The sequence below is a fragment of the Eleutherodactylus coqui genome, chromosome 1 (assembly GCF_035609145.1).
Source record: "Eleutherodactylus coqui strain aEleCoq1 chromosome 1, aEleCoq1.hap1, whole genome shotgun sequence".
NCBI lineage: Eukaryota > Metazoa > Chordata > Amphibia > Anura > Eleutherodactylidae > Eleutherodactylus > Eleutherodactylus coqui.
The window spans coordinates 176,158,786-176,186,330 of record NC_089837.1 but is presented as its reverse complement, the minus strand read 5'-3'; the positions used below and the strand labels follow the sequence as shown (position 1 = coordinate 176,186,330).

The window sequence follows — 27,545 nt, the reverse complement described above, 5'->3', positions numbered from 1 at the left end:
CTATTTTTACCACCTGAAAGAAGTACTACATGTGGCGAAAAAAACATGTCAGAATAACTTGTATATGCAAAGCCTTTACGGAGTTATTCTATGTTAAAGTGACACAAGTCAGATTTCCAAAATTTGGCCTTGCCATTAAGGCACAAAGAGGCTTCGTCACAAAGGGGTTAATGTATTTGAGACCATCAGTTGTGTTGTGCAGAGGTAGTTTTGGCACACAGTTCCATACAATGTTTAGCCCTATTCAATTACTGTTCAAATCCACATTATGAAAAGAACCATCTAACTAAGTAAACAACAGTTCATCATTACTGTAAAACATGAAGGTCAATCAGGCTAGAAAATGTCAAGAACTTTGAAGGTATCGTCAAGTGTAGTAATGCAAACCATCATATGCTATGATAAAACTGGTTCTCATGAGGACTGCCCTAGGTAAGGAAGACCAAGGCCTCCTTCACTTGTACCGTATCTACTGTGGGATTTCTGCTAGAGGAATCTGATCCCTCAGCTTGTCTATTTATGCTGAGGAATCATGCTGCAGAATTCAGCCCTTGAAATACAAGGGTTAAATTCTGCAGCTTTTCCGCAAGTGAAAACGTGGCCTAATCTGCACCATTTTGTTGTGGATTTGGCCACTGCAGAATTATTGCCGAATTGCTGCCGCTATTCCGTTGCTGAATGCTCTCAGCTCTTCTGCCATGTAGGGGCCATGTGTGAGACTTCTGCCATGCGTGACACTCAAAAAAGGTGAGCGGATGTGTGGTTTCCACCATGAAGCACGGAGGAGATATGACGGTGTGGTAGTGTTTTGCTGGTGACACTGTTGGTGATTTGTTTAAACTTCAAGGCACAGTTAACCAGCACGGCTACCCTAGGATTCTGCGGCGACATGCAATCCCATCTGGTTTGCTCTTAATGGGACCATCATTTGTTTATAACAGGACACGGACTCCAAACTCACCTCCAGGCTATGCAAGGGCTATTTGACCAAGAAAGTGATGGAGTGCAGATTTTCACTTTGGATTTCACCCTTTCTAGTGCATAAAGGGAAATCTGCAGTAAAATATACATGGAAAATATGGATTTTACTGCAGATTCATCATAGAATTTGCGGCAAAATCCTCAACAGACGTTCATTCGTCCCATGTAGAGCCTTTCAGTGGACTACAATCTGCACATTTGTATGACGTATTACTAATTTCTTGCCTCCCCCTTCTGCAGAGTGCTTTGAGCACCCACAGACAGGTAGTTGCACCTAAACACTTGTTTGTAGAGTTTTGTTTGATGTATCGTACAAAGGACTAGAGAAAATAGAGATGAACTAATTGTGGGTGTGGAACCTTAACAAAGAGCTCATGTATTCTAAGAGAATCGACTGAACTGATAAAATGACTGCGGTTGACTTATGATGTTACGAATCCCTGTGGCATGGGATCAGATCCATGTAGAATACTGGCACAGAACACTGATTGTGGGGATGAATACTGCTCACTGGATTGTGTACCCATAAGAACACACCTCATATATACATTGTCTTTTGAAGTGTCTCTAAAGCTAGGAGTGAATGACCGGAAAGAAAACCCAAAGTAAAACATGTTTGTAAGTACTTCACAGAGAATGTGGGGTCCTTCACAAACTTCTTTTTCTCTGTAGTGCACATTTGCTGTACAGTGTACTCCAAATATGCCCATATGGTATAAGTATCCTTTAGTGATACATCCATTTTTCACTGTATTGAAGGGTGCCTTTCAATTTTTCTGCAAAAGAGGTGTACATGTTACTCATCAGCATATACAACTGTATGACAGACAGCTGCATATGTTGGGGCTATATAATTGGCATGGGTAGTTCTGAAGTAGGGAGAGGTTCCTGACCTACATAACAAATTTAAGTCAAACATGAGTTGTACATAAGGTCCAAGGCATTAGAAATTCTTGTTGTTGGATCTACAATATAGACAGACCAGAGTGAGCAGTTTATTGCCAGAGGCAGCCTTTTTGCTGCGGTAAACTGCTTCGCCATCGCAATCAAAGAGGATCTTTCCCATTTTCCAGTCTTGTTATTCACTGTGCAGTGTCATTGAGAGTACAGAGGAAGGAAGCAAAGTGGGAATGTAAGTGATGGCAACCTGTGTATAGCATAAACACCCAGCAGCCATCACACGGACTACCACCCGATTATCACTTCTGTGTTTTTTGCACAGAAGTGAAAGTCACTTAAGATTCGCTGAAGCATTGAGCGGCTCATGTTTACACAGCCCAACAGTCGATTGGTTTTTAGTTCTGCTAAAAACCAATTGACTCCAACAAGTGAGCAATTTTTCACTCTGTGCCCTCTTGGCATTTGCCAACCGAATTTGCAGTTTGTAGGTAGAATTTGGGTGATAATCGCCCCATGTAAAGGTACCTTGAGGGCTACATCTCACAACCGTGTTTGCGTGGGTATTTGATTTCAATGGGTTTGTTCTAATGAGCATGTTTTGAAAAAAGTATGACCTGTTCAACTTTCCTGTGTTTTGCGCAGCAAAGGCCCCCATAGAAGTCTATGGAACGTGCGCAAATCTGCAAGGGGAAGCGTGAAACACTACGCAAATGTGGGTTAAAAAATCGATCTGGACCTCATTAAATAGCTTTTTATTCCACATAAAGGGTGTGTTGCATGTGTGAACAGGCCCTGTGTGCTCAAAAAGTACAGTATCACTGTATGTACAGACAGGTGTGCAAATGTACCTCATCCAATTTTGTACATGCGCAAATACGTTGCACTGCGGCAAGTGTATTCGCGTATACGGTCGTCTGAAGAAGCCCTATGTGTCCCTTAAGCACCTATAATACAATACTGTATCATTAATATGTATATTTTTTGCCTTCATAAAACACAATATGTATAATCCATTGCACGCTGTACTAAATAATATGTAAAAACGGGATGTTCTCATAAAAAGTACTTCTCTAAGTCTAACCCATAAGGTTACAATTAAGTAAGTCTTTTCACTTCCGAAAAGACTGAAGCTTACTGCTCACAGATACAGCGATAAACCACAATGGTTCTGTTTAAAAGAAAAAATAAAACAAAATACACTTTTTATTGTTAAAATAAGTTCACCCATCGAGGAGTAAATCCACTTCAAAGTTCACTTGTGGATGTTCAGCACAGAATACGCTCACCGCAGTGATTGCATTTCACGAGTGCAGCAAGCATTCTGCAGATTGGAGAATTCCCTGCAGATTTTTTTCCACACCTCATTCATTTATGGTGAGTTTAGACAAAACGATCATCTTTCAAAAAATCGTTCCATCGAGAGAAATTGAACAATAATCATTCAGTCTTAGGCTTCCTTCACACAGGCGTTTGCAGAAACGCAATGCTCTTCAATGCTGCGTTTACTGCAAATTCCGCTCAGTTTCAGCAGCTCTGGCATGCGTTATGCCAGCGTTTTGGCTATGTTTTCAGCACGACTGAAAGCTCAGCCAAGGCTGCTCATAAAAGAAAAAGAATCTGGTGAAGTCGCTGTCCCCGGCGCCGCTGTCGGGACCTTGTGAAGCCGTCCGATTGCTCTGATTGGCTAAGCGCCGCTGAGTGACAGCTGGCTAAACCAATCAGAGCCAGCACTGGATGTGTCCAATCACAGCCATTCAATAAATGAATGGCTGTGTTTCAAAATATGTTTATTCGTTTAACTTTACATGTAACAGGTTACGTGCTTGTATCTCCATTGTTGGCAGGTTTACGTACAATAATGTTGGATGTTTATCTTGCAATGATACAAAGACACATTGTTTGCTATTTTCCATCAGATAACTAAACGGTCAATAAAACCTTCAACTATGAAACCAGCTACCTTTAGGGCTCATGTCCACGGGCAAAATATGATTTAAGATCCGCAGCGGATCTCCCGCATGCGGATCCGCATCCCATAGGGATGCATTGACCACCCGCGGGTAGATAAATACCCGCGGATCGTCAATAAAAGGGATTTTAAAAAAAATGGAGCATGGAAAAATCCGGACCATGCTCCATTTTCGTGCGGGTCTCCCGCGGGGACGGCTCCCGCGGGCTTCTATTGAAGCCTATGGAAGCCGTCCGGATCCGCGGGAGACCTAAAATAGGAATTTAAAGTATTTACCATCCGGCGCGGGCGGGGAAGGTCAGCTGTTCCTCACGGCCGCATCTTCCTTGCTTCGGCTCGGCGGATGTGCCCGGCGCATGCGCGCGGCACGTCGGCGACGTGCCGGCGACGTGCCGCCGGCGTCAGGAATTCATCCGCCGGCCGAAAATGAAGATCCGGCCGTGAGGAACAGCTGATCTTCTCCGCCCGCGCCGGATGGTAAATACTTTTAAATTCTTATTTTCGGCGCTCATGTCCGCGGGGCAGGAGGGACCCGCTGCAGATTCTACATGTAGAATCTGCAGCGGATCTGATTTTCCCCGTGGACATGAGGCCTTAAGCGTACCCCTCCAGAAGATCAGGCGCGAGGAGACCCGTCAGGCGGGTGGGCGATCCGCCCTGCATCCCCATCGGCTGGGCCTCCCGAGGGGAGGAATATAGAGCCCTCTTTAGTTTAAACCAGAATCAAAATAAATTTTAGCTGTTGTATTGGGCTATCCTAGCACGCGTGGAAATAAAAAACTGTGTAAAGAAGAATATAGAATAGAATGTGAAAGTGGATTAGAGCAGGTTGAGAAGGAGGCTTAAAGGAAGCCAGGGGATGGGGGGGGGGGAGGGATGTTAGGGATGTTGGGTAGTGGGTAGGGGGTAGGGTGTTGGGTTCCCACATCTCTCTCGTGTAGATGTTGTGGTTAAGGTGTCGTTATGGTAAGTGCTTAGCACTATGTTAAGGTTAACCCCAGTACCAGGCCTGGCTTAAGGTCAAGGTTGAGGCTACGTTCCGTCCATCAGTCCACTGAGGGGTTTCCGTCCCCGTCTCCTAAGTCGCCCCCTCTTCGAGCCACCTGGAGAACGCGGGCGAACCCTTGAAGTCTATCCATGCGTTCCATGCGCTATGTGTGTCATCTGTTGTCTGGCTCGGATCTCGGTCCGATCTCACAAGTTCCTCCATGTATTTAATAGATTCCAGGGCATTCACCCAGGTCACCCTCGGCATCGCCCCCTCTTGTCTCCAGTGTTGGGCTATGGAATGCCTCATAGCCATGATGAAGTGTCTCAGTAACCCTTTTTTGGTGTGAGATAAAGAGCCTGGTAACATAGAGAGGAGGGCGATCTTGGGGGACAGGTCCAGGGGGGATCTACTTACCGCTCCGTACAGTCTGGCAACATCACCCCACAAGGGAGTAACCATCTGGCAGCTCCACCATATGTGATGCATAGTGCCTACCTCTGAATGGCACCTCCAGCACTCGTTTGGTATTTCCGGGAAGACTCTGTGGAGCTTGTCCGGGGTCCTGTACCATTGAGTTACTATTTTGTAATTTAATTCCTGGGCTTTAGCCGATATTGACAATTTGTGTGAGAGGGTATAGGATTTGGTCCAGAGTTCTTCGGAGAGCCGGCCTCCCAGTTCCTCCTCCCACTTCGATTCCCATCTCAGTCGAACTCCCTTCGCCCGCTCATTGATCAACAACCCATACAGCAGAGATACTACATGTGTTGGGGGGTGCTGTCGACATATGTTTTCTCAAATGGGGTGAGCTCCGCCGTGAGTGACTCGGGGGCTTTGAGAGTCCTTATATAATCTCTCACCTGGAAGTACTGCATCCAGTCTCCTGGCCTAGATCCAGGTCCCTCCCTCAGTTCGTTCAAGGGACGTATCCCATTCGCATCTACGATCTCCCGGATCCGCGGGGTCGGGCTACTTGGCATAAAAGCCAGATTTGAATTAGATCTTGTGGCAGGGATTTGCGGATTCCCTACCAGGGGTGTCAGAGGGCCGGGGATCGTTACTACCTGTCCTCCTCTCGTGAGGCAGGCCCAGGCTTGGATCAGGCTTAGGGCGAGGGGTGTGGCTCCTTCCTTTTTCCAGTCTACCCTACATGGGATCCAGAAAGCCCCGCGTAGATCGAAGTGGTTTTGACCCAACTCGATGGCCACCCAAGATTTCTCGCCGGTGCGATGTATTGTATCCAGGATACAGCTACCCATCGCCGCCCTGTGATATAGTTCGAGATCTGGCAGTCCTGCCCCTCCCAAGGATTTAGGCCGGTTCAAAATCTTGTAGCTTATTCTAGGGGGGGAGTTTTTCCAGACAAATCTGCCCATGAGTTTCTGTAGGCGAGTGAAGAACTGTCTTGGGAGGTCCCAGGGGACTGTCTGGAAAACATACAGGATTCTAGGTAAGATGGTCATTTTTAATGCGTTAATTCTTCCAAACCAGGAGAGTTGCAGCCTGGACCACCCCTCTAACTCCGACTCCAGTTTTGTCAATAAGGGGCTATAGTTCAGTTCGTAAGTCAGGGAGGATTTAGCTGGGATTTGTATCCCTAAGTATGTCAAGGAACTCTTTTTCCATTGGAAGGGGAAGGCATCTCTCAATGCGTCGATTTCCAGAGATGGTAGGGTAATATTAAGAATTTCGGACTTTTGTGCGTTCATTTTAAAATTACTGAGATTCCCAAATCTGGACAGCTCCCTAAGAATTCCTGGCAGACTGATCCGGGGGTTTGAAACGTATAGTAGCAAGTCGTCCGCGAAGATGGACAGCTTGTGGTCTCTGTCTCCGTCTTTCACGCCCTGTATGTCGGGGTTATTTCGTAGGGCTTCAGCTAAAGGTTCCATTACTATAATGTATAGGGTCGGAGATAGGGGGCAGCCCTGTCTGGTTCAGTTCCTGATCTCGAATGAGTCTGATAGTATTCCGTTAATTCTGATACGGGCGGAAGTGGAACTATATAAGGCCATAATCCAGGAGAGGATTCTCGGTCCCAGGCCCACCCCCCTCAGCGTCTCCTCCATGAAGCTCCAGTTTACCCTGTCAAAGGCTTTTTCTGCGTCCACAGCAAGCAGGCACAGGGGGATAGCTGATCTATGAGCGATGTTGATCAGAGAGGAGGTTTTAATCGTATTATCCCGTGCCTCCCTGCCCGGGACGAAGCCCACCTGATCCGTGTGGATCAGTTGAGGGATGTGTGGATTTAGTCTATTAGCTAGGATCTTGGAGAAAATTTTGAGGTCGTTGTTGATGAGAGAGATGGGCCTGTAACTATTACACGATAAGGGGTCCTTTCCTGGTTTCAGGATAACTACTATATGGGCTTGTAGTGCCTGAGGGGGGAAGGGGGAGCCCCGGGAGACCGCGTTGAAGGCCGCTAGCATGAGTTCTGCTATCTGACCGCCGCATTTTTTATAGAACCTCGGGGTAAACCCGTCTGGTCCGGGGCTTTCCCCTACTTTCAGGTCCTTCATAACCTGCGTTAGTTCTGCGTGGGTGAAGTCCTCCTCAAGTGTTTCGGCTACCTCGGGTAGGATGGTTTTGGAGATGTTTTGTTGTAAGTAGTGGTTGATGTCGTTGGCTTGGGTAACTGAGCCCAATTCCCCTGGGCGCGGGATGTTGTAGAGCTTGGCGTAGAATGTCCTGAAGGTCTCTAGTATCTCTCCCGGGGCGTGTACTGTATTTCCCGTCTGGGTGTTTATGGATAAAATGTTTGTCTGGGGAGCTCGTGGATGCAGGGCTCTTGCGAGCCATCTTCCACTTTTATTGCCATATTCGTACCATCCTGCCCGAAATCTGTCCCTCAGGTGCAGGGTGTTCTGGTCTAGAATGGAGAGGATTTCGTGTCTTATATTTGTTATTTCCATTAGCAAGGTGTCTGAGCTCTTTTTTTTATTCGCATTCTCTCTCGTCTCTAGGGCCAGTAGTAGCTGTTTTAGATTTAATGACCTTTCCCTCTTGAGTCTCGCGCCGTGTGACATGAATACCCCTCTCATTACACATTTCAAAGCCTCCCACTTGATCGGGGCTGGAGTAGGGTCCAACTCGTGAGACTCAAGAAAAATTGTTATGGTTCTGGATAGGTCGCTCATACAGGTTGGATCTCTAAGTAGGTTATCGTTTAATTTCCAATTGTAACCTCTAGTCCTGCCTTCTGGGGCTTAGCTCGCCATATATAGGGGCATGATCTGACCATGTAAAGTTACCGAATGAGCATTTTGGGTGACCATCTAGGAGTCTATGTGAGACGAATATATAATCTATTCTGCTGTATGAGTTGTGAATGTGGGAGTGGTAAGTGTAATCCCTGTTAGAGGGGTGGAGTGTTCTCCAGAGGTCAATGAGATGTAGACTCACCAGTGTCCTCTTGAATTTGCGGATATCTGAGCGGGAGACGGAGGATCGGCCGGAGCATGTGTCCAGGAGTGGGTCCAGCGCCATATTAAAGTCGCCTCCGGCTATAATGGTGGTGTTTTCTGAGAACTCCGCCAGTCTCCGAAGAACCCTGGATCCGTAGGAAACCTGTGCTTGATTAGTAAATGAATGGCTGTGATTGGACGCATCCAGCCGCTGGCTGTGATTGGCTGAGTAGGCTGTCAGTCAGCGACGCTCAGCCAATCAGAGCAATCTCTCATTGGAGGCAGGGATTTTAAATGCTCGTCACCAGAGAAAAAGTTCCTGCTGCCCGACAAGTCCCGAGAGCGCTGCCGGGGAAAACAATGACATCATCTGCAAGTTGAGTATTTTTTTTTTTTTAACTCCGGCTGTGTAGCTAGGGCATTTATCGCTGCCAAAAGTGCGGTACCAAGTTGTGCCACGTTTTCAGCAGTGCTGAAACCGCTGCCCATTCATTTCAATGGGCAGCACAGGGCTGAAAATGGACAAAAATAGAACATGCAACGCTGTCATAGCGCAGCGTTAAAGACGCTGCTTTTTCAGCCTTGTGTGAGCAGCCCCATTGAAATGAATGGGAGCGTTGTACAGCGTTTAACACTGTACCGAAAAAGCAGTACTAAACGCTGTACAAAAACGCCTTTGTGAGGGAGGCCTAAGGCCAGGCTCAGCGAACAGATTTGAATTGCGGATTCCACGATCGGCATCTGCAATGCAGTAATACACGGACATTGAAAGGCGTGAACTTTCACTAGTTTGCTCAGATGTTTAGGCAGAAAGCATGCTCTATTTTAGTGCAGATTCCGCATAGACGGTCTCCATTGAAATCAATGGATATGACTGTTTCGTCGCTCATACACATTTAACATTGCATATGAGCGGCGGAAATGCTCGCTACATCATAGGAAAGTAGATAGAAAAGCCGTAATGCTAGCTGGAGAGGAGACAATACATCGTACTGTACATTGCTGACTAATTCATCTCACACAATCCCCAGCTGAAGTTCCTTCTCGAATTTCCCTGTGTCTTGTGAACCCAACCTTACGCTGCCATAGATAGACCAATCACTGCATTAAAATCCGCATACCTCCCAAGTTTCTGGGAGAGGAAAGAGGCATAAAAAGGATCAGTGACCTTAATGCATGGCTACACATTTTAAAAGGAACTACGGTTGGCATGAACCCGGAACATGGATGCCTATTACCCCTGTGTATGTTTTACTCTGATAGGTTGTGGCGTTTCAGAATAAACACACTTTGAAGTTTGACTTCGAACTAAGCACCGGGTCGCAGAGGCGGCCGCACTAGCCTCTTCCTAGTCGTATCATGTAGACCAGTGTTTCCCAAACTCCAGTCCTCACGGACCCCAACAGGTCATGTTTTCTCAAATATCCTATAGTAAGAACACCTGTGGTAATGTCTGAGGCACTGACAATAATTACGGTACATCACTTGTGTATACTGAGGAAATCCGGAAAACGTGACCTGTTGGGGGTCCCTGAGGACTGGAGTTGGGAAACTGCTGTTGATGGACAGCTCTCTCCTCAGATACAAAAAAGTAGAAAGCTTGTCAGTCTACATCAGGGGTTCCCAGCACCAGTTCTCAGGGACCACCAACAGGTCATGTTTTCAGGATATCCTATGGTAAGAACACCTGTGGTAATGTCTGAGGCACCGACAATAATTATATCACCTGTACAACACTGAGGACATCCAGAAAACATGACCTGTTGGCGGTCCCTGAGGACTGGAGTTGGGGAACACTGGTCTACATGATGCTGGTGGGGGGAGGCTGTTACAGTACTCTGAGACCTACTTCGCTATACCGCCACTCACATTTTGTACTCACTACTCACATTTCACAGCTCACACCCCTGCTGTACTTATTAATTTACTCAAGTAGGAGGAGGGGCAGGTATATTGTGGCTTTTTACATAAGAATATGCACCTATTAATGCAGACCACTGATCTGTCTGTTAGGGCTCATGCTCATGACCGTGTTTTCACTGCATATTACGTGTGTGTTGCACCGCCACATGATACACAGTGAATTATGTCAGTGAAAGTCAATGGACTTTCATTGATCCATGCAGATATGCATGTGGACACTGTGTCGATACACACAAGAAATAGATCGCATCATGCTCTATTTTTCTGCGTACCACGTAGTGTGAGCCCTATTCTTTAGTATAGGCAGTGAGAGAAAAAAAAGTCACACTGTGCTTGCCCAAGTGTGTGTGTGATATGCGGGCATGCGCAGTGCACTTGCAGTCATATGCAGCCTCTGCCAGCAGAGCCGGTGTTTACAAACTTTGGAGACCCGCAACATTTTACCGATAAGTTCGTGGGCATGAGCCCTCAATCTGTTCATGTTGCATCTTGCTACAGATTGAAACAACATTATTCTTGTTTAGACAGTGTAATAATGTTTTACTGCACAGCGAGTTATCCCAAGCATTGTTATAAAGCTAAATCACTTCTCATAGTGATTAAAAAAGGATTACTATGGTGTAAACCTGTAGCCTCTAATAAGTAGGGTGGAATAGTTTACCTAGAGACCAATTCTGAAAACTGTGGAAAAAGTCCACCTTCATGGTGCAAAATGTTCACCAAACCAGAAGATTCTTATCTTATCTTATTCTAGAGCAATCAATGCCAATCAGCTGCTGTAAGAGCAAATAAAGTCTTGGGGTGCATTAAAAGAGGTATAGGGGCGAGGGATGAGAACATTATCCTCCCACTATATAAGGCACTTGTCAGGCCTCACATGGAATACTGTGTACAGTTCTGGACACCGGTGCTCAGGAAAGATGTTGCAGTGCTTGAGGGGGTTCAAAGAAGGGCAACTAAATTAATAAATTGAATGAGAGAACTAGAATACCCAGAGAGGCTAACAAATTTGGAATTATTTACCCTGGAAAATAGGTGGCTAAGGAGCGATCAAATAACTATGTATAAATACATTAGGGGAGAATACAAGGATCTCTCCCATGATCTGTTTATACCCAGGACTGCGACGGTAACAAGAGGTCATCCTCTATGTCTAGAAGAAAGCAGGTTCCATCACCAACACAGAAGGAGATTCTTCACTGTAAGAGCAGTGAGACTATGGAACTCTCTGCCTGAGGATGTGGTGATGGCAAAATCCATAGAGCAGTTTAAGAGGGGACTAGATGTCTTTCTAGAGCGCTACAATATTACAGGATATTGACATTAGGTGACCAGCGGGGTTGTTGATCCCAAATGTTGATCCAGGTATTACACTGGCTGCCATTATGGAGTCAGGAAGGATTTTTTTTTCCTCCAAAATTCCGCTAAATTGGCTCGTTGGGGTTTGTTTTTGTCTTCCTTTGGATCAACAAGGAAGAATTGAAACAGGCTAAACTAGATGAACCTTGTCTTCATTCAGCCTAACTATCTATCTATCTATCTATCTATCTATCTATCTATCTGCCTCATCTCTATTTTGCCCCTCATTAATGTTGCCTTTTAATTTGCTGTGATAACTCCCATATAATATCAATGTACCAGAATTTCAGGACATACACACCTGAGAACTTCAACATAAAGTGAGAAAACTGGGGCACTGACATGAGTGTGGTATATTAAGCTTTTGTATATTGAGAGGCATGCAAGTTCAAAAAATATACACTTCTCACCCGATGAGGCTGTGCACATCAGGGCACATCTCCAAAAGACCGGACCATACAGTACAACATTAGATACCTTATGAAGACTCCAGAAAGGGTTGAAACGTGTTGCACTATATGGTCTAATTGTCTAATAAAGACTTTTTGATACAACAATTTGGACTTGGGAGCCTCCATCATAGTTGATCCAGCAGCAATAGCACAGCATGCTGCACTTATAGCCAAAGTAATGCAGCATGCTGTGCAATTCTTTCCACTAAAAATGGAACCCAAATGGACCTATTATACGGTCATTTAGGGTAAGAAAAAAGAATCCTAACCTGGCTACAGTACTTTCTGTACCCAATTAGAGGAAACCAGATGTGTAACTTAAGGCTGCTGGCACATCACCAGATTTGACTTGCGAAATCCACAATCGTAACCCGTACAGACAATCCGCAATACTCCGCTTCCATTGAAAGAATAGAACATTCAAATGTTAGCTCACATGAGCAGACAGTGATTGTGATTTCCGTGAGCGGAAATAAAATCGCAGCATGTTCTGTTTTTGAGCAGACTCCACGCGGCCGGCTTCCATTGAAGTCAATAGAAGCTGTCATACCAGCGGCCCATCTGCAATGTCCATTGCAGATAGGCGATGACGTGGGTACCCGCGTCATCGTCTATCGATGGCACGGGAAAGACAAAGCTTTTTAAAGAACTTGTACTGTGCATGAGTTTGATTTTGGAGTGTTTCGAGCCTCAGTGTATGTACTTAGGTTTGATACTTGTAAGGCCGGCTGCACACGACTGAGTCGGATTCCGCATGCGTGCGGGAGCCCACAGTGGAATCTGGCTCTGACCGCGGATGGCAACCATGCGTATCTGATTTCTGTATTGCGGATGACTGTGGCAGCTCGTCGTCAGTCATGGGCAGTACAGGTTTTTAAAAAATAGCAGTGGCACGGGTAGCTGCGACCTATCTGCTATGTCAATTCCGGATGGGCCACTTGTCGGATGGCTTCTATTGACTTCAATGGAAGCTGTCGGTGCTGAGTCTGCACAAAAATAGAACATGCTGCAATTTTCTTTCCGATTGCAGAGATCACAATCGCTGTCTGCTTATGTGAGCGAACATGCAAATGTTTTATTCTTTCAATGGATGGGGAATACCGCGGATCGTCTGCGCCGGTGACGATTGTAGATTCCGCAATTCGAATCCGGTTGTGTGCCACCAACCTAAGGGATAGATGAGATATTCCTTACATGTTTGTATTTCAGCAATGGCTCAGTAGTGATTGACGGGCTGCTGTCTGTTCATGACTATGTGTCCTCCATAGTTTTATTCACCTCTCTCAGGCCTCCTGTCCACAGGCGATATGTCACTGAGTTATCTGCGGCGATAATCTGGCCGCGGGTAACGCAGGGAACGCTTTCCATAGACTTAACTATGAAAGCGCAGCCCGACATCCACAAGTGGAGAATCATAGCGATTCTCTGCTCGCGGGATTCAAATCGCGGCATGCCGTGATTCTTCGTGGTGAGCCTATCTATTCAATAGGCTCATCGCTGAGACCTGACAGCTCTCTCCCCTGCTCCCCCGCGACGGAATATTGCTAGCGATATTTTGCCTCGCCCGTGGACAGGCAGCCTTAGTGAAAAGGTAGAGTATCTTCGTCCCATTTGGGCTAATAAGAGAGCTGTCCTTAAACAGGGTAGCGCAGTCTGATGACTGATCACCTTTGAAAAATATGTTGTTATGCAACATTTTTTTTGTGCGTATGTTTATTGCAGTATTGAGGGAGTGGTAAGAATTAGTCTATGCCTCAGGTGGACTAATCTGAAGGCACAATTAACAGCACTGCATAGTTTAGCTTCATTTAGAATTGAAAGAATGTAACCAGGGATGTCACGCTTCTGTAAGCAGTAAGAAAAAAGTTATGCAATGGAGTAATTTTTGTTTTAGTATTGTTATCAGTATTTATGTGAGTAATTGTCCATGATTGAAATGTATTTTATTATACATCTTCACCCCCCTATTCGGCCCTGATGGTCAACCAATGTTTCTGTAATTTTTTTTCATCGTTGCATATCTAGAACCATAACGTTTTAATCTTCTGTAGCCATAGCTGTATGATGTCTTGTTTTTTGTGGGATCACTTTTGTATTTTTTAACATAATCACCTTGGGGAACAAAAAAAAGATGTTTTTGGTTTTTTTAGATTTAATTTTTATGGCGTATAGAATAAATAATGTGGTAATATTATTGTCCAGCCAGCATTATAAGGCCCAATGTCAATTGGCGGATTTGAATTGCAGAATCTGCGCAGGGCACCCACGAGGACGATCCGCTGTTCAAGCCACCCATAGGAAAACATGGGCGTCCGCAACGAAATTAAAGCATGCGGATTTTATTTTACGGACCTTTAGGTGCGGAAATCAAATCGCAGCATGCTGCATTTCAGTGCGGATCCCACACAGACAGCTTCTATTGAAGTCAATAGAAGCTGTCCGATTGACATTGCAGACGGGCCGCGGATTCCGCGAGAAAGCAGGAGTTTGAAAAAGAAGAAACTCTACTGCGCATGTGCTTCGGCGTGCCGGCCAGCGCTTCTGTACACATCCACACTAGAGAAAACAAAGGACCCGTATGGGTAAGCAGGGTCCTTGGCCACGGACATGGACATTAACCCTTGTAGAAACGCCAAGTTTATACAGTTTTTTTATGTTTTGCTATTCTTGTGCATTAATAGTATGTGGTGCTGGATATGATTTTTGATTGCTTTTTATTCCATTTTTCTGTGAAGCGAGATATGCAAAATATATTCTGGCCACCTTTTTAATATATTTTTTTCATTGCATTTATCGTGCAGGTTAGCTAGCGTGCTCTTTTTTTTAATATATTTTTACCATTTCTATTACACTTTTCTCTACTCTTTATTTTTGTCCCAATAGGGGACTTAAATGTTTTAAGGAACAATTGTTCCTATAATACACTGCAGTACTTTACTATTGCAGTGCATTAAATTGGACTGTGAAACCCAGCTAGGACTAGAGAAAAATGAACAAATAACTATATTTAAAAGGGAATTGTTTAAAAGTATTTTAATTTAAAGGAAATGTGTCGTCAGAAACTGATCTACGATGTAAATCACATTTTTGTGTTAACCACATTTCTGAATCTTCTATCTGTTAAATCCTGGCAGCCCCCATGTATAGACAACAGAATAAAAAATTCTACTACGGTATCAGAGAATAAAAACAAATTAGAAAAATTGAATGTTTCTCTATCAGGTTTCAATTATTTAAAAACCTTTTTGGTGATCTAGTCTTGTTAAACTATTACATGTTCAATGTTACAGCTGCCACAATCATAATAATGTAATAATAGGTCACATGACAATGGGGCTTTGTTATTTCTTGTCTAAAATGAATTAGATTGATAGTATTTATTATTTTTCTTTATACCCACTGTATCTTATTGGGCTGTGTATTGTGTTGCAGGCCGGACCTGATTGACATGGATACCGTTGCTGTTCAAAGCAACATTACAAACCTAGAAAATGCTTTTTATGTAGCGGAAAAACTGGGTGTCACCAGACTTCTGGATCCAGAAGGTAAAATAGCTTTCTGAATATATTAAAGGGGTTTTCTTCCAAAAATATTGTTTCTAATTACATGCAGGACATAATTATAAACATCTTTTGTCTTTACACTTACTATTCTGTGTCTAATTGTTCCAGTGATCATACATGGTCAGTCTTGCTTCCCTCACTGGTTCATTGGGTATATAGGGGGATCCCTGGTTTGGTGAGGCTTTGGAGAGAAGCAAGACATAGAAGATTTGTCCAACTTGGAACATTTACCAAGGTGGACTGGACACAGAAAGACTCTTCTATAGAAACCGCAAGCGAAGCTATACTGACGCCAGTCCTAGAATAAATGAGGATTTATGGATAGAAACATTGTATTAAAGTTTATTAATAGTTCGTGTAAATACAAAAAGTGCTAATAATAATGGGCTGGATTTAACACTAAACAATATTTTCATGGTTCAACCCCTTTAATGGATTTTCTGGGAATTTTAAAAAATGACAGACTTAAAATGGTGTAATATAAAGGAAAAATGGATACTCATCTGCTCTAGTAGCTCCCCATCCAGTGCTGGAGTCAGCCCCAGTGTCGGCTGCTTGTAACCCAAAAGAAGCCGTCGGGCTGTCATGTGCCGATCATTGTGCATGTGAACCCCTCACCAATCATAGGCTTCAATCGCTGCTTTAGGTGATTCTTCCATTGCTGCTACAGCCTGTGATTGGCCGAGCAGTCACATGCACAATGTATGCCACGCAACTTCCCACCGGCTTCTTTCGGGTTCTGTACGGCAGGCACTGTAGCTCCAGCACTGGATGGAGAGTTGTTGGAGCGGGTGAGTAAATATTTTTGTTTATTTTTACACCATTATAAGCTTGTACATTTTTTTTCTTAAAGTCACGGAAACTCTTTTAAGTAGGAAGAAGATATGCCTTAAGCACTGTGATATAATACTGTATACTAAACACTTTAATTTATTCCCTTTTATCCCTAGATGTTGATGTTTCTACCCCAGATGAAAAGTCAGTAATTACGTATGTCTCCTCAATGTACGATGCTTTTCCCAAGACACCAGATGGAGGGGAAGGAATTAGTGCAAATGTAAGTATTGTGGATTTCATATCTATACTAAACTACATACAACGGCGATTTTTCCCACAAAAATGCTGTGTGGGAAGCCATTTTAAAGCTTTCTTCACACACTTTTTGTGGCTTTTTTTTGTCTCCGGGGGAGTAGATCCAATGCCACTGTTGGGTGTCAAAAATACAGCAATTTCTTTTTCATAACTTTGCACTTTTTTTTAAAACCTTTTTTTAATAACTTATTCATGTGAATTTAACAGACATGTTTTGAGTTGTGTAGAGAAACCTGTGCAAAGAAAGAAAAAAAAAAAAAAACACTGACCCAAAAAACGCACCACCAAAAAAACAGTAACATAGTCTGTAAGGCTGAAAAGACATAAAAGACTTAAGTCCATCTACTTCAGCCTCTCATCCTGCAATGTTGATCCAGAGGAAGGCAAAAAACCCACTGAGACAGAACCCAATTTTCCTCATTTTAAGAAAGGGTATATATGGAAAGGTTCCAAGTAATACTTGCCCCACTATGTGGTACATCCGGACGTCGTCTGAATCAAATGGAGAAAAAAAAGTGACTGAGCTTCCCTCTTGAACAAGTAAGTGGACTATATCCCTGGCGGTGCGTAACTACCAAATAGTGGGCTTCTTATTATTTGAAACCTTTCCATATATACCCTTTTTGAAAATGTATTTGTGGCAAAATCTAGTTGTTTGTTGGACCAGAGATTTTAATGGACATTAATAAGATTATCTTAAAGCGGATTGTCCCATCATACTAATCTTCATAATGAATGGGCACCTTAATTGTGTATGCAGACACAATACCTTCCATATGTTTGTTTCTGTACCTGGTATTGCAGCTTAGTTACATTCACTTGAATGAGACAAAACTTGAGTAGACTGTATAACCAGCCACTAATAAAAGTACAAAGCTGTTCCTGATAAGTAATGAAGCAAATGTGGCGATTGCCAGACTTCTCAAACAGCTGATTTAATATTGATGGTATGTATCACCGATCGAAAGAACCAGATAGCCATGTTATATTAGTTTTCACACTTGCTGAGCTTTACAATAGTTTGACACTTCCTGTTCTGTAGAGCTGACTTCTCTACAGTTATCTCATTGTTACAAGCAGGATTTGAATGAAAGCTAACATCTAAATTCTAAAGCTGGAGGCAGATAACTCAGGATCCACAACTGACATTTGATTATGGTCACAGCTCACCTCCTCCACCTTCCTACATGGTGACCTCTAAACAGGTTACAGATCCTGCCTAAAACACCCTCCTAGCAAAATTAATAAGCCTCATTTATCAAAACTGTCTGAGAGTAACACTGTCCTTGTTGCTCATAGCAACCAGTTGGAGTTCTACTTTTTATCCTAGAGTAGTCTAAGTATTGAAAGCTCAGCTTTGATTGGTTACTAAAGACAATAAGGACAATCTTACTCTAAAGGCACATTTACACCAAATTATTATCGCAAAAAAATCACTAATCGGCGCTCATTTTAGCGATAATCGGTGCGTGTAAATGTGCGCCCATTGTCTGCTTTTCGGCTGATCATTAATTTTAGTCCAACATAAAAATCGTTGCTCACTTTTATCAGTAGTTCTTCACAGGGAGTGCTGATAGCATTGTTTCCCCGTGGAGATCAAAGGATCTGAGCACAGATAATAGCCTCGGGCTATTAACTGCATTCAGGGAAGGCTTCCTAATTGGTAGCTGAGTAGCTACTTAAATACCAATTAATTTTAATGCTAAATGATCACTTAAAGCTGTCATTTGAGTGATCTTTGAGCGATCATCGGCCCATGTAAATCAGCCTTTGGACAGTTTTGATAACTGAGGCCCAATGTGTTACCTTCAGACTGCAGGTTTCTATGTCCATGTGTATGCTGTAAAGCAAATCTTTATACTGGAGTTCACAGTATGATGTAATGTTGCTTATATTTGTATTCTTTTGCTTTAGGATGTTGAAGTAAAGTGGATAGAATATCAGAATATGGTGAATTACCTCATCCAATGGATTAGGCACCATGTAGCATTAATGTCCGAGAGAAATTTTCCAAATACTGTTGCAGAACTAAAGGTAAAAATTCACTTGTTTTTTGTGTACAATATTATCTTTATCCAAATGTACGTAATAAAGCAATAAAATAAACACTTCATGAATTGCCGAAATGCTAATTTCCTCATGTATACCTAGAATAAACCTAATAGATTGATGGTGTATCGGATCCAACCAATGCCTTTGGGAAATGATAATACATCTATGCAAAGACCTCTCAATACTAGTTATACTTGGGAGAATGCTAGAGGTCAAGCTTAACCCACTTTTCTATATGTTTATTCATCCCCCAGTACCCCCCAAAAATGGGACAATTGATAGGTCTAAAGAGTTTGGGATTAAACCCGTAATGTCACCGGTATATGGGGCTTTATGACCAGACATGGTTTAAGCAAATTTATGAATGCTGTATGCGGGTTAAATGGCTAAAACTTTATTTCTGGTGAGGTGCTTTAAAGGATTTTTCAAAAAATTATATTATTATCTGTGCAAAATATATTGCTCGCATATTTGATTGGACAAAGTTTAGATGATTATGTGTATGCAAGAACTTAGGGAAAGCTATATGTAGCATGTGGAGGATGCAAGTTACTCATTACACAATACTACCTTCCATACATGATCATTCTGCTCCATGCCTGTGCTGTCCTCTTTATTAGAGACACCCATCCAGTAGAGTGTTGGACCTCCTTTGGCTTTCAGAACTGCAGACATCATTATGGTATAGATTCCAATAGGAGTTGAAATAGTTCTGCAGGAAGATTGGCCCATGTGGACAGGAGGGCTTTTTGCAGTTGCTGTGAATTAGATGGAGGTACTGACATGCGCTAAACAGCTGTGAGGAAGGGTTCATCAAAGTCATGCTGCTTATCTCAAATTGTGACCTTCCCATTAGCATGGTACATAAGGAATCTGGATTCCTCTGACCAGGCAATGTGTTTTCCCCGACTTCAATCTTAGTGCTGTTTTACCTGGAGTCTTGCCTTCCTGTTTCTGTTAGATGGCAATGGCACTCAAGTTGGTTATTTGTTATTATAGCCCATTCTTGCTAAGGAGCAACGGTTTGTGCATTCGTACATGTTAGTTGGAGCAGGAGCGCAGCAGACATGCTTGTTGCTCCTGCCAGCATGAGTCATGTTGCGAGGAGCAGGGTAGTGAGCTTGAGGATTCACTCCGTCTGGCTGATGGGATCACAGCTCCTGGTCAGCCAGCTGAGATTATTTCACCACCCCTTTCTTTTCCCTCTTCCTTTCTCTTTCCCAGCAATAGTGGTAGTGTCTGTTCAGTAGTCGAGTGGGCGGGTGGAGGAGATAGTTGGGATAGCGCTTGCAAATTGGTGGGGTACCTGCGCCATTTGATACATCAGTTCAATAAGTCTGGTCACCCTTCCCCTCTCTTAAAGGGGTTGTCCCGCGCCGAAACGGGTTTTTTTTTTTTATCAACCCCCCCCCCCCCCCCCGTTCGGCGCGAGACAACCCCGATGCAGCGCTTACCTGAATCCCCACGCTCCGGTGACTTACTTACCGGTTGAAGATGGCCGCCGGTATCTTCTCCCTCGGTGGACCGCAGGGCTTCTGTGCGGTCCATTGCCGATTCCAGCCTCCTGATTGGCTGGAATCGGCACGTGACGGGGTGGAGCTACACGGAGCTACACGGAGCCCCATTGAGACAAGAAGAAGACCCGGACTGCGCAAGTGCGTCTAATTTGGCCATTAGACGCCGAAAATTAGACGGCCTCCATGGAAACGAGGACGCTAGCAACGGAGCAGGTAAGTGAAAAACTTCTTATAACTTCTGTATGGCTCATAATTAATGCACAATGTACATTACAAAGTGCATTAATATGGCCATACAGAAGTGTATAGACCCACTTGCTGCCGCGGGACAACCCCTTTAATATCCCTTCTCCGGTCCTGGCCTGGATAGAGAAGCTACAGTCATGCAAAGACAGGCGTCTCTATAAAGTGGCCATTCAATGTATATAAAAAACAAAAGCATGTTAACACATTTTTTTGAAATCTGAATTTCTGTGTTCTCTCCTTCAGGCACTTTATAACCAATACTTACAATTTAAAGAGAAAGACATCCCACCAAAGGAAACCGAAAAAGAAAAGATTAAGCACCTGTACTCATTGCTGGAAGTAAGTTTGGCACATCTGTTTAGTACATTATCTTTCTGGATTATTGTAGTTCTTGACATTAAGACTTGTTTTCATTTTAAGGCTTGGATTGAATTTGGACGCATCAAGCTTTGTCAGGGATACCATCCAAATGACATCGAAAAAGAATGGGGAAAGTTAATCATTGCTATGTTTGAAAGGGAAAAGGCACTGCGACCTGAAATTGAAAGGTATACGGAATGTAGTTCATTATGTGCTTGATACATTATATTGCCTTTGTAGTAAAAGCTTAGTATGAAAGCATGTATTACAGTCACACCAAAACATACCTTACAATATGTAGCACAATTATTACCTTCTGGGATCCAGTTCCTTGCAATTTTACTGACTACAGTTTTTTTTCTGGATCCCAGAAGGTGATATTTGTGACATGATAAATACTAGTCATAGAGAACAGTTCTAATTAAAGGGGTTGTCCGATTACAAACTGACTTTTAAAAATTAGATTAAAATGAGGTAAAACAAAAAACAGTAGTTACCCTTCCTTAGCCCTGGTGATCCAGCACTGCAGCCCCACAATCCTCCCAGTTTGTGTTGACAGCAGACGTCAGATGATCACCGTTTGCCAATCATGTCCACAGCATCACCACTAGAGTTGAGCGAACATACTCTGCCGAGCTTGATGCTCATTTGAGTATTAGCGTACTCGATGGTGCTCGTCACTCGAAACAGCATCAAATCGTGTTTGACCCCGCCCCAGTTTTTGGCTTCTCCCCACTGTGACCTGCCTGTTTGGCTCCTCCCCGCCGCGACGCAGCACGCATCATTGGCAAATTTTTTGTCTTGTAGGCAGGACAGGGCAGGGGGAGAGAGAGAGAGCGAACACCAAGAAAAAAAAAAAAGCTCGGGACCTGGCGTCCCACATACAAAAATGCTCGAGTCTCCCATTGTAGTCAATGGGGTTCGTTACTCTAGTAGACCTCTCGAATTTTACGAAAAGCTCGACTCGAATAACGTGGACCCGAACATTTGGGTGCTCGCTCATCTCTAATCACCACCCATTCTCCAGCCATGAGCCTTCACATTCTGAGCGCCATGATGCCATGAGTTTGAAAGTGGTCATGAAAGAATAAGAGAAAACAAGCAAAAAGAAACGCTATATTCCAATAGCAGCTGTCCAGTGTTAGAAAAACATGGCTGCTCTCTTTTCTTACTTTGGGTTGTGTCTATTATTGCAGCTCAGTCCTGGACATATGTGGCACTGTTGATGAAAAAAAAAGTCAGCCATGTTTTTCTAATTCTGAGCAACCTCTTTAAGACCCAAAATAGCTGTGTTTTTAAGAGGTTAAACAACTTTGCAACTTACTATATTTGAAAAATGTGATATCCAAGTCAATCTGCTTTAGTCATGCTCAGTTGAAGGATGAAGGGACGTTCTTCTTTTCTATAGTGTATCCATAGAGCCAGGAGGGTTGTCTATACTACATTTGTGGCTGATCTTGCAGCTCAAGGAGAGTTCCCAAGTACTCTGGAGTCAGTTTCAGGAGTTCCTATTATGTAGTGTTCAGTAAAGCTCCTTTTACCACAAAGAGCATTCCTACTGGGAAATAAGAAAGTCTATGAATGTGATTATCACATAAGAAGACGAATGTTCATAGTTTTAAACCTTCTACTCTAACCGGCGTGCTACAACTATTACTCTGCCAAACTTGTTGTACATGTTAATTGTTTCCTACTCATGGTGCTCTGGGATGCAAACATCGCTGCTGTATCAACACAGACTTGGAGCTGTCTGATTAGAAAGAACTGAAATATTTGGCATATACATTTCCCATAGACGCCCAAATGAAGCCGATGAGCCCAAACTTGTTCAGTGTGAAAGCTAGGGAGGAAAGGCAAACTTGAACTGGTATACATAACTGCAGGCAAAATCCTTTGAACATTTTTTGCTGGGTTTGGAATCTACATGTTAGAGCCTATTTAAGAAAGGACGCTAGTGGTACTCCTAGCCAGTAGGGATATCTTTTAGTTCCTGGAAGCTGCACATTCTGGAGGGGTTTTTCCACTCTTTATCTTTTCACCATACTGTCAGTTTGGATATGACCAAGGGTCAGTAATATGAACATGAACAGCACCTGTTATGGCTACTACAGTAGTGACTCTGTTCTCACGGGGAGCAACCGCACTAGTGTCGACTCCAATGAGAACTTACTGTCAGTCAACTGCGGTCCTACAATGATAAATTCGTACATAAGCTTCGGTGGTGAGCAGTTGGGAAGCACAAGGTATGTGTTATTATACTTTTATTAGACTATATATATATATAATATATGCATAAACTCGCATGTATTGCTTTTACCAATTTAGGTAAATTTTACCAAAAATTTTTTGTGTTATTTGCTTACTTTTAGGCAAGAGATGCTGCAACAGATTGCAAACCGAGTGCAGAGAGATAGTCTTGGCTGTGAAGACAAGCTGGTGCTAGCTCGGTGTGCTCTCCAAGCTGTGAGTGTTCCCAATACGTTCCAGTAGAACTACATGATTGACTTTTTCTATTCTTCTAGTATATTTATATGACTTTTTTAGCCTTACAAGATTCTTGCACGTGATATACTCATGACATTTAGAGAAGTATAAGTCTAACAATTTGATGTATTTTGCTTATAATAAAAATATAATGCTATACTTTTTTCACTATTCTAGGACACTAAACGGATGGAATCTGGAATCCAGTTTCAGAATGAAGCTGAAGTTGCTGGTTACCTAATTGAATGTGAAAATCTATTACGACAGCAGCTTGTGGATGTCCAGGCATTTGTCGATGGGAAGTATTACCAAGCCGACCAGCTAGTACAGAGGTAATGTTGCTTACATTTACAGTTACATGTATCATCTATGTCAGTGGCAATACATTGTAGCAGTGTAATAGTGATTTTTATCATGACGCTGTAATGGTTATTGGGATCTCTGTGCAGGGTTGCTGCTTTGCGGGATGAACTACTGGCACTGAGAAATGAATACTCCTCACTCTATAGCAAAGGACGGATGATCGCGTCTGATCAGACACAACTTATGATATCAGGAATATCACAAAGCCTAAACTCAGGATTTTCACAAAGCTTGAACCCTGTAATGAACTCTACAATGTCCAACAATATGGCATCAATGTCACCAACCAGCCTGACTCCAAGTATATCTGGCAGCTTGTCTCCTGGTCTCCCACCTAATCTTGTTCCTGGTCTGCCATCCAGCCTTACGACTAATATATCTCATGGCTTTAATTCACATTTGACTCCTATAACTGCAACATTTACACCAAACGTTAACCCAAGTTTAATCCAAAACTATGCAACTGGGATGAACTCAAATGCATTACACTCACTCAAGCTCATGCAGGTCAGGAAACCATTGCTGAAATCATCTCTCGCTGATCAAAACTTGACTGAAGAAGAAGTGAATATTAAATTTATTCAAGATCTTTCCAAGTGGCTGGAAGAAACACAGGTAAAGTTTTTGGGGGTCTACCTGTGGAAAATGGAATATTGTCCGAATAGCAAACAGTGTGATACTAGTAATCGAGTCTAGCGTCTGGCTATATTGTCAGCATAGTATATACAATGTGCCGTATTCAGCTGCACCTTACCATTGTGATTGCTTGCAATATTCTGCTCTAATTACAGCATAAATGGATATAATATAGCATCAGCAGGAACATATCTTGGAAATGATGTAATGGTTGGAGAACAAGTTACATCAATATGCTTAATAATTAGCACATACCATTTGATTAAAGATTTTGAACTCATAAGTGTAATGTCAAACCTATTAATGTTCCCTGACAGATACAGCTAGAACGAGGAGAGTGGGGTTCAGACTTGTCCAGCATTGAAATCCATTTAGAGAACCACAAGAATTTCCATGGGGTTGTTGAAGAATTCGAAACCAGTCTGAAAGAGGCAAAAATGAGTGAGGTATTTGTATCCTTACATCTGAATACTTTACAGCTAGTCTTCGCTTTTCACAATGGCAGTGATTTTTTTTTATAATTTTACCCAGGAAATCGTTCTTCTTCACATTGTCACATATGTCCATGTCAGAAACAGTATCATGAAGAGAACATTTAACTTATCACTTAGTTACTTTGCCCTCCCTGCAGCTTGCTATGCCTGTGAAATATGACTACATTGTACAATTATCATGCCTCTGGTTATAAAACCTCCTGTAGTTGTATATATTATTACGTTACCTGGAGCTGATAATACGTCTGCTCTTCTGAGCATGTATTTAATGTTATTGTATCTGCACATGAATTCCCAGTAGAACTGTTATCTGATACGTTGTTTATATACAGCTGTGTTCACTACTTGGGACAAGTCTTATCCATAATATATAGATCTCCCAGTGTAGCATACTTTGTGTAAGATACATGTTTTTGTTTGATCATGTATACATTGTTAAATACTCTTATAATTCTCTTTCTTTTGCAGCTCCAGATGACGGGTCCTTTGAAAAGTTCTTATGCTGATCTTCTCAACAAAGTTGAGAGCTCCTACTCAAGGTTGCTGGTATGACAATTACTATGCTTATTTTAATTAATCCCAGTAACCAGATAATTAAAAGTAAAGCCCTACATCAGTGCAGCTCACAAAATTATAGTTCCAATGAGCGGTGTTGTAGTTCAGCATTGCTGATGTGTACCATACGCCTCCGTATGTTCTGTGGTGCAGTCTTTTTTTTATGGACACAGTGGGGAAAAGGTTCCTTCCTGTAACCTCTCGACATGTAATGTAATGTTTGATGAGTTCATCCCTTATTAATATTGTCAATGTATTGTACATTTTGGAAACAATTTATTTTTAGAGTTTAATGAAAATACAATGACCTTCTAAAACTTCTTTTTAGTAGAGTAGTTTTAGTGAATCCTTGATGTATAGATACCCTAATGTTGCACATTACAATCCTTAACCTATAGAGGACCTGTCCGCTTTTTGACATCTATGCTTTAGCAACTGATTGTATTCCCCATGAGAGTCTAATAATGGATCATCTCTTTTTAAAAACTCTACATTGCTACATTCTTCTGTTATTCTTCCTGAAAGTATATGAGTACATTGACAGCTGGTTGTTACCATTCCCCTTGTCAGTGTGGAGTGTCCCTACACAGTCTGATACTCTCCAGTCAGCACTGACAGTATACAGACACATCCTATTGATGAGGGCAATGGTCACATTCAGTTGTCAATTAATTCATATGTTTCTAAGAGGAGTAAGAGAGCAATAACTTGCAGAGCTATGAGAAAAGATGCTCCAGAATTATAAAATGGGTAATACAAGTGTTTTTAAGGCCTCGTGCATATGGGTGACAAAGCTACAGATCCCATGTATGTGAAGCCCATGCTTTCCTATGGGTTCCTTCACATTAGCGATATTTTGTAGCATGAAACATTGTCAGTTTAAAACCTTATTGGTTGCATGATATGCATGTGGCAAGCGAGGTTTTGTAACTCATGTTTCCCTATGGAGCCTTCCTCTCTGTTGCATTGCACAAAAATGCAGTTTCCTTGCAGTGCGGTGCAAAGCAGCTTTCACAGTAGGAAATCCTACTGTCAAAACCATAACCTAAGCCCTAGCTGCAGGGGGAAAAAAAGTATGCATCACCTTAGAAACGCTGTCCGATGCCGCTGCAGCTTCCTCCCGATCCTCAGCACTGGTCCTCCTCATCTCTTCTGGCCGGGGTTTGAAAAATCCCCATTTCCTGGAAGCACTGCCTCTGATTGGCTAAGCATCAGCCAATAAGGGGCAGCGCTTCCAAGAGGCAGGGATTCTTCAATCCCCGGCCAGAAGAGATGAAGAAGAACAGTGCCGAATCCCGGGAGGAAGCTGCAGCAGTGCCAGACAGCACTTCTAAGCTGATGTATTCTTATTCCCCCCTGCAGATAGGGCTTATTTTCAGAGTAGGGCTTATATTTCAAGCCACACACACACTTCCACCGAAAATCCTTGCAAGTGGTTCTACAAAGTCATGGGACTTTGTAGCACCACTTGCGACTTTGTAGAGCTAAACAATTGCGGTATTGCTGCCAGAAAGCGCAACACTATCGCACGGACCAGCAATGCGACGCTGCTGCAATTTTCTTGCAGCGATGTTGTCGCGCCCGTGTGAAGTAGGCCTGAAATGGATAAGTCAGGGGAGCTGACAGATCCTCTATAGTAGGCCATCAATGATGTGCAGGAATGAAACCTTAACAAAGACATTCACCCTAATATGAACAGGCACAGAATGAGGCCGTAGACATTAATTAACAGACAGTTGAGTAATTGCCAAAAAATTGTTACTTTCTGTTTCCTTAATTTGTTTTAATAAGAAAACATCAAGAGGCCGCCAAAACCACCTGGACTCTCTTCACAATTTTGTCACCAGAGCCACAAGAGAGCTAATATGGTTGAACGAAAAGGAAGAGGAAGAAGTAGCATATGACTGGAGTGATAGAAACCAAAACATACCAGCTAAAAGGGACTATCATGCCGTAAGTGTTTTCGTTAGAGCCTAACTTCAGTACTGGTTAATTCTGCATTTTCTTATATTAAGAATGCTTTGTTTAAAGGGAGCCTGTCAGGTCTGATAAGCTGCCCGGGCTGCAGGCTCAGTGATCTCAGAGGTCTATCACGTATGCCATTTACTTTAGTGCTTTTACAAATTTTGCTTTTGAAACATTGCAGGGTCAGACTGGAGATGAGCCCAGTAAAGCCTATGTATAATCATTAGAGATGAGCGAGT

General features: G+C 42.9%; 1 protein-coding gene across 3 annotated transcripts in view; it reads left to right on the top strand.

Moving 5' to 3' along the window:
* The window catches only part of DST (dystonin), a 391,490-nt gene that overhangs the window by 137,069 nt on the left and 226,876 nt on the right, over positions 1–27,545 (top strand). Inside the window, exons 7-17 of one of the 3 annotated variants that reach the window (XM_066604043.1) lie at positions 15,412–15,524; positions 16,493–16,599; positions 18,549–18,668; positions 20,693–20,788; positions 20,870–20,997; positions 23,179–23,272; positions 23,471–23,625; positions 23,743–24,271; positions 24,610–24,738; positions 25,255–25,332; positions 27,133–27,294. In XM_066604043.1, the coding sequence (XP_066460140.1) occupies positions 15,412–15,524; positions 16,493–16,599; positions 18,549–18,668; positions 20,693–20,788; positions 20,870–20,997; positions 23,179–23,272; positions 23,471–23,625; positions 23,743–24,271; positions 24,610–24,738; positions 25,255–25,332; positions 27,133–27,294 (1,711 nt within the window). Of the gene's footprint in view, positions 1–15,411; positions 15,525–16,492; positions 16,600–18,548; positions 18,669–20,692; positions 20,789–20,869; positions 20,998–22,732; positions 23,053–23,178; positions 23,273–23,470; positions 23,626–23,742; positions 24,272–24,609; positions 24,739–25,254; positions 25,333–27,132; positions 27,295–27,545 lie in introns of those variants that run through there. The other 2 variants (XM_066604051.1, XM_066604035.1) reach the window with 2 other exon arrangements.